Genomic DNA, 14,584 nt, shown 5'->3' with positions numbered 1-14,584 from the left:
ATTATCTTCTACCTGAAAGTGAATCACAGTTGTGCTGATATTCAGTATAGCAGCACTCCCTCTCCGGTGATGTGATTGTAGTGTTTGCTTTGAAGAAAAACCTGCAGACTTTTAGGCTGTGATGTTTGTCTAATATTAAAAAAATAAATAAATAAATAACAAAGAGGCGAAATGTGATCTCCAATCAATGGTCACATAAACAAAAAAAGAAGAAAAAAAGTCTCTGAAAATCATAATATAACTTATGTTTAATTACAAGAATTAACATCATAGCCCACAGAACAATGTCAGGATTTATTTTGAAGGTGAAACTGGAAGTCTAGGCAGCTTCCTGTGAGTGAAACACCCCCTCCCTCTCCACACACACACACACACACACACACACACACACACACACACACCGACACACGCACGCACGCACGCACACACACAGTAGTCCTGCCCCTGCCCCGCCCCCCCTTTTTTTCCGCTGTATTTTGATCAATGATTCACTGTGGAGCCAGCCTTCGCGTCATGTCGTGACCGTCTGAGCCGATCAGCTGCGGAGGAGTTTGGAAAAATCAAAAGTGACCCCAGATCAGCTTCACCTGTCCGGAGCCGCGACAAGCCGCTCTCCCGTACACCTGCGCTCAGCTCGACACAGGTGAGCAAACTCGATTTTGTATGGATTGCAGTGCATTTTTGTATTTTTATTATTTTTTAATTTATTTTGTATGTTTTTTTTTTTATTATTATTATTATTATTTGTACTGATTGCGGTGGATAATCTACTCACAATCTGCTTATTCTGAAAAAAAAAAAAAAAAAAAAGTTTAAAGCGTATTATTGTCTTGCTTGAGAATGGAAAATGTTTGAGATTTTTTTCCCCCTAGCAGATGAGCTTTTTGTAGTTTCAAACTCTTCCATAAAGGAAAAAATAACATTCTAATATGAATTTATACACTCCGTACAGTATCTGTGATACTCAGTATTTAGTTATAATGGCATTAATGACCATTCTTGTATTTTTCCACGATGGTATCACAAAAAATATACCAATACACTGACAATTACACTGTCTGAAATACTCAACAGTGCCTTTATGGTAACCCTATGGTATTTATCTCCCGTGGACTCTCTAATCTTCCTGTAGAGATTCATAGTGTCTGTGATACTTCATGTTCATGTTGTACTGCTATGATATCACAGCTGGAATATTATAGGAAGGTTATATCAGTTTACAGTGACCTTCCCGGGTTATTTATCTCCTAAAGTATGTTCAATGTGCTGTATTATCTCAATAGCAGCTTGCAGTTTTGCTGTAACAGCTGCACAGTATCCCTCTAAAATTCACTATAGCATTACTACTATGCTACCACAGTATTACTGCTATAGTTACAGTCATAAGGATCTTTGTATCTGTGAGAGAAAACTGTCAGGTGGCAGGTGAGTTATTTGTAATTTCCAACTTTTCCCTTAACAAAAAGTCCTATTCCTGTAATATTCCCTGAAGGGATTTAGTATGTATGTATGTATGTATCTGCAGTTGTAGCACTGTATATACTTCTTGGTATATGACTAGAGTTCAGCGTGGGATTACTGCAGTTATTGTTTGTTTGTTTTTTTAAGTAGCTCATTTTGGATTGAAACTTTTCAGATACTGCCAAGTCATATCTGTTGGTAGAGCTGAGTTGTTTGGACGTGGATCTGTGTTGCTTCTGAATGTCTGAATGTATTTATCATGATGCTGCTGAATCAGTGGTGTCATTATGGTTTGTGTGTGCGTGTGCGTGCATGTGTGTGTGTGTGCATGTGTATGTCTGCGTGAGAGACCTAGGTCATCCCCGCACATTTTGACAGACATGAGAATGATTAAACAATATTTACCGTGTAAACGTGGCCACTGATACAACGCCCCCACCCCGCAGCCATCAAAAGAGACACACACACACACACACACAAGATGTCCTTCATTGTGTCTTTGTTGTTACAGCATTTTTCTTTTTCCAAACCAGTTTGTCTGGAACCTCGGGTTGGCATGAGGGGCAGATTCATACACATGCACACACACACTTGCACACACTTGCACACACACCAGGCTACAGCGTGATAGTAGCCATCTCCTCCTGGCTCAAGATGCATGGGAAAGGTTGTTGGTTTGAATCCCATAGTGGTCATCTGTCTGAACAGCCGCTGATCACATGAACATCTGAGCACCTGGTAGTCGATGTTAAATTTTCTCTCCTCTCCTCTCCTCTCCTCTCCTCCCCGCAGGCCTGTGCAACACTGATGTTGGCTGTCCAGTGGAAGTGGAATGGACGATAGCCATGGCACACAGTAGTGTGAGTGGCTGCTCTCCTCTGTGTTTTGCTCTTTGTGCTCGGCAGCGACTCCTCCTGTGTGTCAGATGAGGTTTCGTTCTGTCTTTGGACCGAGGCCACGTCAACATGTGACAGGAGATCCACCAGAAACACCCACTTTTAAGAAAGGGGTGTTTGTTTAGCAAATGTCTTAAAAGAAAAATCCAAGTTAAAACACTAACTGCGTGTAAAAAGGATCAGATTTTGGAAATGCTTCTTAAAAATCAAAGACCAACAACTACAATGGAGAAATCTATCAGAGAAGAGGCAGAGGGACAAATTTCTCAGACATCAACGGCCTCAGCAGACCAGAATGCAATGCGGCCACTATACATAGATTCTTGTGTTACAGCAGCAGGTTGTCCAGGCATTGAAGAGGAACAGCAGGCTATACAAAATATACCTAATAACTCTGGATATCTTAAAAAAAAGCAAAAAAAAAAATAACAAACTAAAAATAAATAGTTGCTTAGTACAAAGAATAGAATGAAAAACTTTGCATTCCTTATAAAACCAATAAAAAATATGAATATCTAAAATTTGTTCACCGTTAAACCTCTTATATTATTATAATGTTATATATAATGCAAACAGAGGCATCCCAGTGTTCACAAAGCAGTTGACAGTTTGTGAGCATTTTCATCCATTTTACTAGCATTAGTATTAGTATTAGCATAAGTATTAGTATTAGTATTAGTATTAGTATCATTAGTAGGAGTGTTAGTATCATGCTCACAAACTAGTTCTCTCAGATGTTAACACGTGTGTCAAAGCAAAATCGAATTCTCTCTGAGGAAAATGGTTTCAGCACCCACCTTTGAATGAAGGCGAGAAGTTCACACCTGTTCTGTGGCAATTATTGCAAAGCATTCTGGGAAATGTAGGCAGTCACTAACTGAGGCGGGGGTAGACGAGGCAGATTGAGGGAAACTGGATATAAGAAAAAAATCATAAAGTACCATAAAGTAATTCCTGGAATGTGTTTATTTGGGTTATTTTGCTTGTTTATTTAATAGGGACAGCGCCATAAACAACATTATATTTCAGAATTGAAATGCTAATTAAAATACATTTTCTGCTTGTCACAAGTTGTGTTTTTAAAGACTTTACAGCATCTAAACTGTGTATAATCTGATAGAAACACCTCAGATTGATGATATCCAACTGTTTCTGAGTGTGGATCTTTCTTTCATAGCAGATTTACACAGGAAAGAAGCAGCGTGCCATAATAATGTACTATCGATATGTGTGTTTGTCAGTCCTTTGGTCTTAATGGGCCGCTTGGTTGTTGACTCCTGCTTCATGTGCTTTTATCTGCCGTCTGCATGTCCTCTGCTTTCACTGAATTCCTCTGTCGCTGAATGCAGCCAGTTTACTGTGACCAGTTTATCTCTCAAAGATGAAGGCATTCTTGGCTAAAACTTGTGGCTTTCAATAGTTTCTAATTAAATGAACGTCACTTTTATTGTAGAGAGAGAAGCACCCATCAGTTTTCTTCTTGTAGAGTAATATTTGCAGTTGCACCTCTTCCTCTCACCCAAATTTTCTCCTGTGTAACGCCATTCAGTCTTCCTCATTTTACATTCAGTTGAATTCGTACAAAAAGGGCACAAGTGAAAGAAAATGATAGGTGATGTGTTTTTAATGTGGTTTGTGTCTGTTTAGGCCAGTTAAAAAGTCCACATCCTATCTCCTGGCCTGTAAGCTGATGCGTGTCTATTTCTTTTTTGCAGCTGCGGTCAGCGTCCTCCCCCTCTCGTGATGAAGTCAACCTCGGGCCGTCAGCGAACCCACAGTCAGTAGCTCCTCTGTGTCGCTCTCTTTACCCCAACACACAGAGCGTTTCCTCACTGAGACAGTCGGCTGTCTAATCCGGCGTAAACTGTCGCTGTGAGACTCAGTGACCTCAAAAATCTGCTTTTACACTTTCATTGTGGCCATTTCAGGAGCCTGGGGTCAGATATTTCATAAAACCCTCCGAATTAATTGACTGAAAACAGTTTAATTTAATTTAATGTCTGTAAAATTTGTTAGATCTTTTGCTAGATGTATCCTAAGACAAAGAGTTTGTACAGATTTATTTAATGATGATCAGCTGTATTTTCATGACTTCAGATGTATTTCATGTTATTTTGCCAAAACCATATCATGCATATTAATTATCTCTTTTTCAGTGCCAGGCCCACTGACTTTGACTTCATGGCTGTCATTGGCAAAGGAACCTTTGGAAAGGTAATGTATGTATGTATGTATGCATGTATTTATCTATCTATTGGGGTTTTTGTTGGTCTCATATTGTGATTTGCCAACACTTCCCTTTTCTTGCCTCCAGCTCATTCAGTTCCACACGACTGGACACTACCCAGTCAAACCTGTTTAAGCTCAAACTGGCCCAAACGCCCAGACATCAGGGCTGATCTCAGGTCTGTGTGACCTTGCTGCACAGGAACAATCTCATGCACGGCCCCAGGGGTCATGAAATTTTTGGGAGGGAAAAAATTCCAGACAGGGAAGGTCGCGGCATTTAATAAATTCTTGGGACACCACAGGATGTTGGTGTCAATTTCTGTTCATTTCAGTGCCTCCTTAATATATATAAATATAAGACGCTGAATGTAGTGTGACTAAAACATTTGACTTTGTCAAAAAAGTCCCGTTCTATTTATGTACATCACTGAAATTCAGCAAAGTTGTCACAGAAAGTTATGGAAAAGTCCGTGAATTTTTACGTTTGCCACAATGGGAACCTTGCTGCTCCAGTTCAAAAGGTAGCTCAGTGCCACTGGTCCACATTTTAGAGAGAGGGGCATCGGTTAGACAAACTAGGTTAGTCTTTTGACCTTGTGTGTGTGTATGTGTGTGTGTGTGTGTGACAGAGAGAGAGAGAGAAAGAGAGAGAGATCGCTGACATTGCAGAAAAGGTCAGAGAGTGTCTACCTGTGAACTAGTGTCTGATCAAAATGTGCAGCCAGCTTCATAAATCATTAACTTTACAGTCTGCTAAGGTTACCGGCACATCACCCAGTTGGTGGAATAACAAAACACCACCAGAGTCACTTCTATAGAGGAGGAGCCTTTCGCCATGAAGAGCAGCCCTTCATTAGAAAACACTGAACTTCTTGTATTTATTATGACTTCCTGTTGTTGTCAGTTTTATGTTTCTTCATGAAAATGTCACTCGTGTTGTTCATTTGCCACAGGCAGATGTCAGACCTTTTTTCTTTGTATCAACAGACTTCTCAGATTTCTCAGTGTCATCTGTTTCCACTGTCAGATCACGTATCTGTGTTGTGTGTATCTTAGTGAGTGTGTGTGTGTGTGTGTGTGTGTGTGTGTGTGTGTGGGACTCGATGTAACGTCTTGATAGCGCAGTAGCAAGATGGTGGCGCGGTCTATTTACCAAACAAACCACTAACAAACAAACCTTCATGCAGGTCCTGCTCGCCAAACTCAAAGCCGACAACAAATTCTACGCCGTCAAAGTCCTGCAGAAGAAAGTCATCCTGAAGAAGAAAGAGGTGGGCTCCGCCGTCCCCGGGTGATGTTCCCAACACGCTCCTTCATTTTCCTTCATTTTTACATTTCAACTCTTTCTCACCAAGCAGCAAAACCTGAATTAACCATAATTTTCACTTTAAAACCTGATTTTGAAACCTCACCTTAACACTAACCCCACTTCAGCCCTGAGCTCTAATCTCAAAAAGGACAAAATAAATTTTATTTTATTTTATTTTATTTATTTAAACTAAACTGTAATTTAATTTAATTTAATTGTGTTTATTTTATTTTATTATTTATTTATTAATTTTTCGATTTATTTTTTTTTTATTTAATATTTTTTAATTTACATTTGGTTTAATTTAATTTAATTCTGAATTTAATTAATTTTATGTTAATTTAACTTTTAAGTATTTATTTATTTGTTTGTTTATTCATTCATTCATTCATTCATTCAATCAATCATTCATTCAAATCATTGATTTTGAGAATGTTTGATGACATGACTTGGCCAAAAATGGGAAGTGGACGTGTGAGTTCACGCATGCTAAAGAGTGAAAGTGATATTTATGAGGCTATTGTCAGGCAATAAAAAAAACAGATGGTTGACTTTCTTTCCAAATAAATCAGAATAATTCTGAAGTGTCGGTACAGATATGTCACAGGCATCAGGCCAGTTTGAACCAGATGAAGCCGCTTGTTGTTTCAGAGTTGTGTGTGGGAATGTTTGGAGTGTCATTGTTGATCAGACTGCATTAGCCTGTTTCTGATAGAGCGATGCGATCTAAATCTTATCTAATCTGCAGTTCCTTTTGTCCTTTGCACTCACGCTGGCTTTTACAACTCCCAGAAAATACACACGGCTGCCTCGCTGCTTGTCTGACGACGTGCATCAAACAGTGTGAAAGTGTTCGCTTGAGCTGTTTGAGAGGCATTTTGTCAACACTGTGAAGTCGGCCGCTGTTATGGGTCAGCTCCAGTTGAAGTGTTAGCTGCTGTTCAGAGGAGAGACGTGCTTTGCGAACTTTGCTCCTCTTTTTTCACTCTTTTTATGAATGATTCCTCAGTGCTCCCATGCAGAAAAATTTGAAAGAACACGACTTCTAATCTGAATCTTCAAAAAACAGATGAACCAGGTCGATGTCACTTCTGTCTGCACTGGCTGGCTCACAGTGGTAGAAACGCGAGACAGGCCTTCACCGCTGGGGGAGGGAAACCAAGAGCGTTTGCCTCTAATTTCTGGCCCTTTTCTGGGTATTTCACTGCAAATTAATTTCCCAAATTTATCTCCCAGACTGACTTGGGTCTGCGGTCCTCATTCACACTAAGGCTGAGCCAAAGTTCAGCTGGTAGAGGCTTTAGAAGACCGATTTCTTTGGACTAGAGCCGCCAGCATCTGATAGTTTGTGTTGACATTCATTATCTTTGAGTGTGACCATTTTTTAGATAGATAGATAGATAGATATACTTTATTGATCCCAACCAGGGAAATTTACACCCAAAATGACACAAATTGACTGGGTTTTTTTTGTTTTGTTTTTTTGTTCTTGTTGAGTTGGAAAAGTCTCTAAAACAGCATTTAGGCCCTGATGTGACACTAAAACTGAAACCGGGGCTAATAACATCATTTTCTCTTCAACGGCTGAGGAAAACATTAGGCATTTAAATGAATTAATCCACAAAAACACAGCTGAACTAATTAATAAAATGTGCAAAGAAAATCAAATGTCATTGCAGGTTTTAGGATTTGCTTTTATGCTGCAAGGAACCTAGATTTAACATAATTTAAAAATGAAATCCAAATCTTATGGTGACTTAAACGGCTAAATATCTCAAACCACAGACAGGTATAGAGGCTCCCTGAAAATACTGAGAATTTACAACATTTTTTTCAACTAAAACTACTAAAAGGAGGATGGAAAGGTGTTCAGAATTGAAAACACAAGACATTAAAGACACAAATGGGGTCAAGATTTTCTACATTTTAAACATACAATCATTTATGAGCATGTTTCTACCTTTTGTGCGATGTGTTTTTGTCTAGTCAGCCAAAGTGTAGCTTACAACAGAAACCAGATTTTTATCCAGTCGCTCACTCTCTCTCTCTTTCTCAAGTGTTTCTTTTAGCCAACTAGTGTTTTATTGCTCCTTATCCACCGCCACTTCCACATGGGAATAAACAGCCTGTTCATCTCTCCTCTGCATGAATAAATGCTGCTTTGTCTCCCCTCCTCTTCCTCCCATCATTCGCTGCTCCCTTGTGATTATGCCGCTCCTGCTCTCGTCTCCCTTGTGACCCGTCTTCTCCTTGCCCGTCTCCGAACCCTCGTCCCTCCCTCCTCGCTGCATCCTCCTGCTCCTCGGGCTCCTCTTGTCTTTTCGTTTTTCTCTTTCCACCTCCTTAATCCTAACCACATGCCGTCTCCCTCCTTGCTTTTCACCTTAGCGTCTCCCCTTGTCTACCTGCAGGGTTTTAGCCATAAAAATGTCATTTCGGGGCAGAGATACTCTCACTGGTGGAGTTAAACCTCAGAGTGCAGAGCCACAAAACCAGAGTCTAAGTTGTTTTATGCCAAATTAAGAAATCAACCCAACAATGAGCTCCTTCTTCCAAGTCACACTTTTTTAAACTATCAAATTAGCCACAGAATAATTTTGGAAAGTAATTATATTAAGATCAGCCAGTATGAAAAGCTGAGTCTGTTGTGCACCTGCATGATTTTTAAAAGCAATATGCAACTGCATTTCGTTGCTCTGTACTTGTGACATGTGCAATGACAATAAAGTTGAATCTAATCTAATCTAATCTAATATCGCTGTTGACCATTAAGGATGGGCAGATGATGGATGCTGGTGTCAGTCTCGAAAAAACAAACAAAAAACAACATATTGGTGCATCCCTAGTATCAAGTGACCATAATGCACCACTGAAATGTTAACTAAGTTTCAGACTATACTTTCAATGTGGTGAATATTAGTTTAAATCTATTCCATGGGTTTGGATTAAAATTAGGGTCAGGTCAGGGTGGGGTTAAGGTTACAGATTCTGCTTTGATGCAGCAATTAGTCACAGTTTTTTTGGAGAGAAGGAGGAATTCATGCAATGGAGGCTGGAATGAATGATATGATTAAAAATCACACCCCTCAAAATGGTGCTTGGAAAAATCCAAATCCTTATCAAATCATGCAACAACTATAGATATCTGTATAGAAAATTCATCTCTGCCGCAGCTTTCTCAGACATTTCTCATGGGATGAAGGTCTGGATAACGGTGTTTCTGTCAAAACAACGATCACAAATTACAGACACAGCAGAGGTGGATTTTGTGTCTCACTGTCTTTATCGTCTCTCCATCTTGATCTCTCCGTCTTCCTCCTCCTGCAGCAAAAGAACATCATGGCCGAGAGGAACGTGCTGCTGAAGAGTCTGAAACATCCCTTCTTGGTGGGGCTGCACTACTCCTTCCAGACCCCGGAGAAGCTCTACTTTGTCCTCGACTACGTCAACGGAGGAGAGGTACATGTCTTCAACTCCAACAGAGTACAAAAGTGTAAAAAAGCAAACCTGGCGTGATGACGGGTCTTCTTTGCAGCAGTATTGCGGAATCAAACCGTGACCAAGAAGACACAGAGTTTATGGGAAATGTTGTCTTAATTATACTGATCTCATTTGGTCTCACTTGTAACATGTAATTTGACAATGCTACAGCGATGTTTAGAAATGCTTCATATAGCATCTTTTTTTAAAGTTACATATTTATTGGTGTTTGAAAAGAGGTGGCACCAAAAGATTAACTCACAACATAAATGAATAAAGTAATGTATAAATAACTTGGGTACAACATAAGTAACAAAAAGAGGATTAAAGAGGAGAGCAAAAGAAGAAAATGGAGGGGGGCATATGTAGCATCATGGTATTTATTTATTTACCTCACAAGCACAATAGACAGTAAAACAGGATTATACGTTAAAACCATATAGGATCTTTCATTTTTATCTGAATTTAACTGATGGGCTAAACAGCAAAAATGCATTATGTTTGGTTTTACTTTACTTTTGTTTGTGTTTATTTGTAAGGCCACTGTAAATGAAGCACACGTCTCCTAGTCTGAATAAACGGCATGTAAATATATTTTAGCCTGAGCTGGACTGGGACTTGGTGCAGCTCTTGTTCTTTTGTCAGATTCCCGTTCAGTTTGCTCTCCTGCGGCTCGGCGAGGACTCAGCAGGCCCAACTGTAACAATGTTCTTAATAAGTAATCCTTTATTTATATCAAATTAGCCAAGGCCCGCTGGCCTCCTGCCAGCAGTTTCCCACTGCGACTGCTTTCCAAACACAGAGGCCTGCTGTGCTGCGGTGCTGACGGCAAGATTTAACCCTGACCCTGAAAACAAAGCCCTCACTGAGGCTTTTATTTTTAATTTGGTTCTTTTATTTCAGTTATGTAACACTGGCCTGTTCGGATATTAAAAGAAATTAATCTCTCTCACTTTCTCCCTCACTGGCCTTTTCTTATTTGCTTTCTCCCGTATTCTGTCATTTTGCTTGCATTTCTATATTGTTCACTTTTCTGTCTTTTTCTGCAACATCTTCTCTTTTGTTCCTCTCGTTTTCATTTTCCCCGTCCCTCCTCTGTACACTGAATGCATCTCTCTTTCTGTCTTTCTGCAGTTGTTTTTCCACCTGCAGAGAGAGAGGTGTTTCTCGGAGCCCAGGGCGAGGTTCTACACTGCCGAGGTAGCGAGCGCCATCGGCTACCTTCACTCACTCAACATCGTTTACAGGTGACACACACACACATCCACGTAAACGCACACATTTCATAAAACAAACTGCTCTGCTGCGTTAGTAAAGATCATCATCATTAACACACTCAGACAACAGAGGGAAAAAAAGATTTGCCACTGCACAATGCAAAAAATAATTCTAAAAGTCAGCCATGCCATTTTTGCTCTTTGCCCTTGTTTATTTTTGTTTATTCTTGTTTACTACAGAGATCTGAAGCCAGAGAATATCCTCTTAGATTCTCAGGTAAGTCAGATTTGCCTCAACCTTCATTTTGAAACTCATATCTATATATTTTCTTGTAAATACCTATTTGCATGACTGCCTGTGTGTGTGCAGGGCCACGTGGTGCTGACAGACTTCGGGCTGTGCAAAGAAGGCGTCGAACCCGAGACCACCACCTCAACTTTCTGTGGGACGCCAGAAGTGAGGAAATAAAATGAATAAAACTATTTAAAAGGAAAACTGTTCAGAAAGTATGACAAATCTGTTGGTGGTTCCAGGAGTTTAAATCCATGTTTTATCAAGTGCCTATGATTGTTTTGGGGATTTTCTGGTTTAGAGGTAGTGCCTTGCTTTTTTTTTTTAGACTCTAAATTAACTTGGAAACTAAGGCAACCATCACACCAGGGGGTTTGGGGGGATAGCTAATGTGGGCCAGGAAAGGTTGCACTTTGGGATTAGCAGCTCCAATGCATGAGATCATTCAGCGAGCCGTGCTGACTTTGACACTAATCCTGCAGAAAAAAATATCCAAGTTAACAGGTTATATAGTCTCATGTTCAGGGTTGAAATCTCATTTTTCTTCAAGCAAGTGGAGAAAAAAAAGTTCTGCCAGCAGGATGTGATAATCGCACATTTCCAATCCAGTTTCACTTATTTCAGGATTTACTGTATTCTGTGAACAAGTATAAATCTTTAAAAACAAGGCAGAATAAGGCACATCAAGAAAATGGCACTTAATTCAAGACAAATTCCAGAAACAAGCTGATCAACAGTGGAAACAAGTGGGATTATCTCGTCTCACCGGCAAATTTTATTATTTATGTTTCAGGATAATTAAGTGCTGAAAACTCATAATAGTGCTTGAAATTACTTATTGTAGTGGACATTTTTTGCAGTGTCTGTCATTGTAAAATACCACTGACTGACTGTTTTGCTTAATTACTAAAAAAAACTTTTCCCACAGACTTATGGCTGAGTTTTGAGGGTTTTTTTTTTTTTTAATAACAAGGGCTTGTCTTGGAAGTTTACCGACTTCTGTCTCTTTCTGTCTCTCCTCCTCTGTTTGTCCTGTTTCCCCCTCATACCTGCCTCTCTGTCTGCAGTACCTGGCACCAGAGGTCCTTCGTAAGGAGCCGTATGACCGCACGGTGGACTGGTGGTGTCTGGGAGCGGTGCTCTACGAGATGATCTACAGCCTGGTACGCCTCGTTTGCTGTTTTGAATTTATTTTGAGCCGATAAGTGCATGAATTTGTGTGAACTGTCCATTCTCAAGTGTCCAGTGATATTGCGTGTGTCTCTCTGCAAGTATGTATATGTGTGTGTATGTATGTGTGTGTGTGTGTGCACATGTATATTTTCCATGTCCACTTCTCAGTGAATTTGTGTTCCCTGTCCCTCCTCCAGCCTCCAGAGTCCACTGTCCATTCATATAGACACCAATATCAAATTTTAGATTCCTAACTACATGTTATATATTAGCAATTATTGCAATCAATCAAAAATGTTTCTTAGTTATCTTGTTCCTTAGCAGTCAACATGTGGTAACTTTGGATGCACTGTATGAATTCCTGTGTATATGACTTGCATAATAGAGCTGGGCAACAATATAATTTTATTATTTTTATTATTTTATTACTATTATTGCTTATTGTCTTTCTGTGGAATCACACAGTGATTGTATGATATCATGACACACAACTCTGCTGTCTAAGCTCATATTAACAAGTAAATATGTATTTATGAATAATGAAAAAGCGTGAAACATTGTAAGGAGTATTTGAAATAGTTTTGTTTGATGCCACATCTAACATTACGGTTTGATTTAATGTGACTTTGCATACAAGTAACGTCATGATATCTGTTTTATTTTATATTCCAGCCTCCGTTCTACAGCCGCGACGTTGGAGAAATGTATGATGGGATCCTCCACAAGCCGCTCCCGCTGCCTCCTGGGAAATCTGACAGTGTGTGCTCCCTGCTCCTCGGCCTCCTGCAGAAGGACCAGCACCGGCGCCTCGGGGCCATCGCTGACTTTGTGAGTGTCCAAATGTAAAATATCAAAGGTGGATCGTCCTCTTGCACAAAATTAAGAGTTTTTTATTAAATGTACAAATACTTATTTTTCTGCTATTTTTTCCCCCTCGTCTGCACCGCGCCCCTTTGACAAAATTTGGCAGAGGACAAAGTGTGACTTTAGTAGGATGAACAGGGTCCCCATTCTGTGTCAGATATAAAAGTCCTCGACTTTTCCATGACTTTTCATAACTAACATGTTGACTTTTCCATGATGTTCAGATTCAGAGATCTTACTGAAGTTTATTTATCTGTTTTAGTCTGCGGAGGAAGTGAACATAACATAATCACAATGGAAAATAAATATTAAATTTGGTAAATAACTAGTTGCTGAGTTTTTGAGGCTGACAAAATTCTGTGATATTCCATAATGAGTCCCAAATATATTAAGTCCCATGACTTTACTTTTCTGGATTACACTTTTCAAACTTCTGAACTGAACTGCTACAGGCGAATATTTTCACTCTCGCTATTTTGTGTCCATAAATAAATCATGCATGATTATCAGGAGGGACAGGTGTGAAAATGAAAAGCAATCAAAGCATATTGTATGATTCCTCGTTCCTTTTATTTTTTTTACAGTTAGAAATAAAGAACCACGTCTTTTTCTCTCCAATCAACTGGGACGACCTTTATCACAAGAGAATCACTCCTCCTTACAACCCCAATGTGGTGAGTCACACACACACACACACACACACACACACACACACACTGCTCTTGTGTATAAATACATCACGTAGTACAGAACCAGTTAAAAGTTTACAGTAAAGTAAATACCCAGTTTTTTCTATTTAATCCAAACTCAGGAAATCTAAGATGCATCACTTCCTGTGCAGCACACAATTTTACCAGCCACCAAATCCAGACTTAAACAATTTGATGTTATGTCAAATGTGATTAACTATCAATATGGACATTTGTTCATATAAAAATCTGGCAGATTATTACCCAACAGCTTAGGTTTGCTGAATTATTCATGCCTTCTTTGTCTGTTATCCTCCAGAAAGGTCCAGCGGACACTCAGCACATCGACCCAGAGTTCACCAGAGAGATGGTTCCCAGCTCGGTGAGTCGGACCCCGGAGCTCAACGCCAGCACCGGCTCCAGCAACGCCTTCAACGGCTTCTCCTACGTCTCCAATGAGGACAGCTTCCTGTGAGGCGGGATGGGCCTGTCATTGTCAGACACAGCTGGGCAAAACCTAGATCATAAAATGTTTCCCGTATCTGAACAACAAGGAGGTGGTTGATTCGGTTTGGCTTGAGGGTGATCACGCTCTACCTCTTTTCAGGCTAGATCGTCTGAAAAGGGAGAGCACTTCATGTTCAGTCGTAGCCACTTATGTCTTAGCAGTGCGTCATGAATAATTTTACAGATTATTCACTTTGGCAGTTTAGTGAGACTTGTGAAAACATAATGTATAAAGTTGGAGTCTTATGATGGCTACGTAAACTATAATTCAAATATGGGAAGCATTTTGTTTAGTCTTTGTCTTCTGCCCACTATCAGACAGGAAACAAGCAGCCTTTTACCATCATGGGAGAATAACCTGAACATACAGAACCACCAGCATTAAGATCATCTTTAAGATGTGGAGCAAATGTCATCATGCCATTGATTTACAATGGCATGACGACGATGTTAAACTGGACTCACAC

General features: G+C 39.8%; 1 protein-coding gene across 1 annotated transcript; it reads left to right on the top strand.

Moving 5' to 3' along the window:
- The first annotated feature begins 514 nt into the window (after positions 1-514).
- Positions 515-14,584, top strand: sgk2a (serum/glucocorticoid regulated kinase 2a). Its single transcript, XM_030056276.1, has 13 exons — positions 515-643; positions 2,254-2,321; positions 4,073-4,134; positions 4,514-4,571; positions 5,774-5,857; positions 9,223-9,354; positions 10,510-10,622; positions 10,833-10,869; positions 10,963-11,049; positions 11,952-12,047; positions 12,730-12,885; positions 13,506-13,595; positions 13,930-14,584. The coding sequence occupies exons 2-13, from the start codon at positions 2,307-2,309 to the stop codon at positions 14,083-14,085; spliced, it is 1,086 nt and encodes a 361-aa protein (XP_029912136.1). The 5' UTR covers positions 515-643; positions 2,254-2,306; the 3' UTR covers positions 14,086-14,584.

This window comes from Myripristis murdjan, chromosome 7 (genome assembly GCF_902150065.1).
Source record: "Myripristis murdjan chromosome 7, fMyrMur1.1, whole genome shotgun sequence".
Taxonomy (NCBI): Eukaryota; Metazoa; Chordata; class Actinopteri; order Holocentriformes; family Holocentridae; genus Myripristis; species Myripristis murdjan.
This window is presented reverse-complemented; position numbering and strand designations above follow the sequence as displayed.

What these genes read in the sequence shown, in the direction of transcription:
- sgk2a (XM_030056276.1), top strand. An exon ending in GCAAAGGAACCTTTGGAAAG is followed by an intron (nt 4,572 to 5,773) that starts GTAATGTATGTA and finishes ACCTTCATGCAG; the next exon opens with GTCCTGCTCGCCAAACTCAA. An exon ending in CTCCTTACAACCCCAATGTG is followed by an intron (nt 13,596 to 13,929) that starts GTGAGTCACACA and finishes GTTATCCTCCAG; the next exon opens with AAAGGTCCAGCGGACACTCA.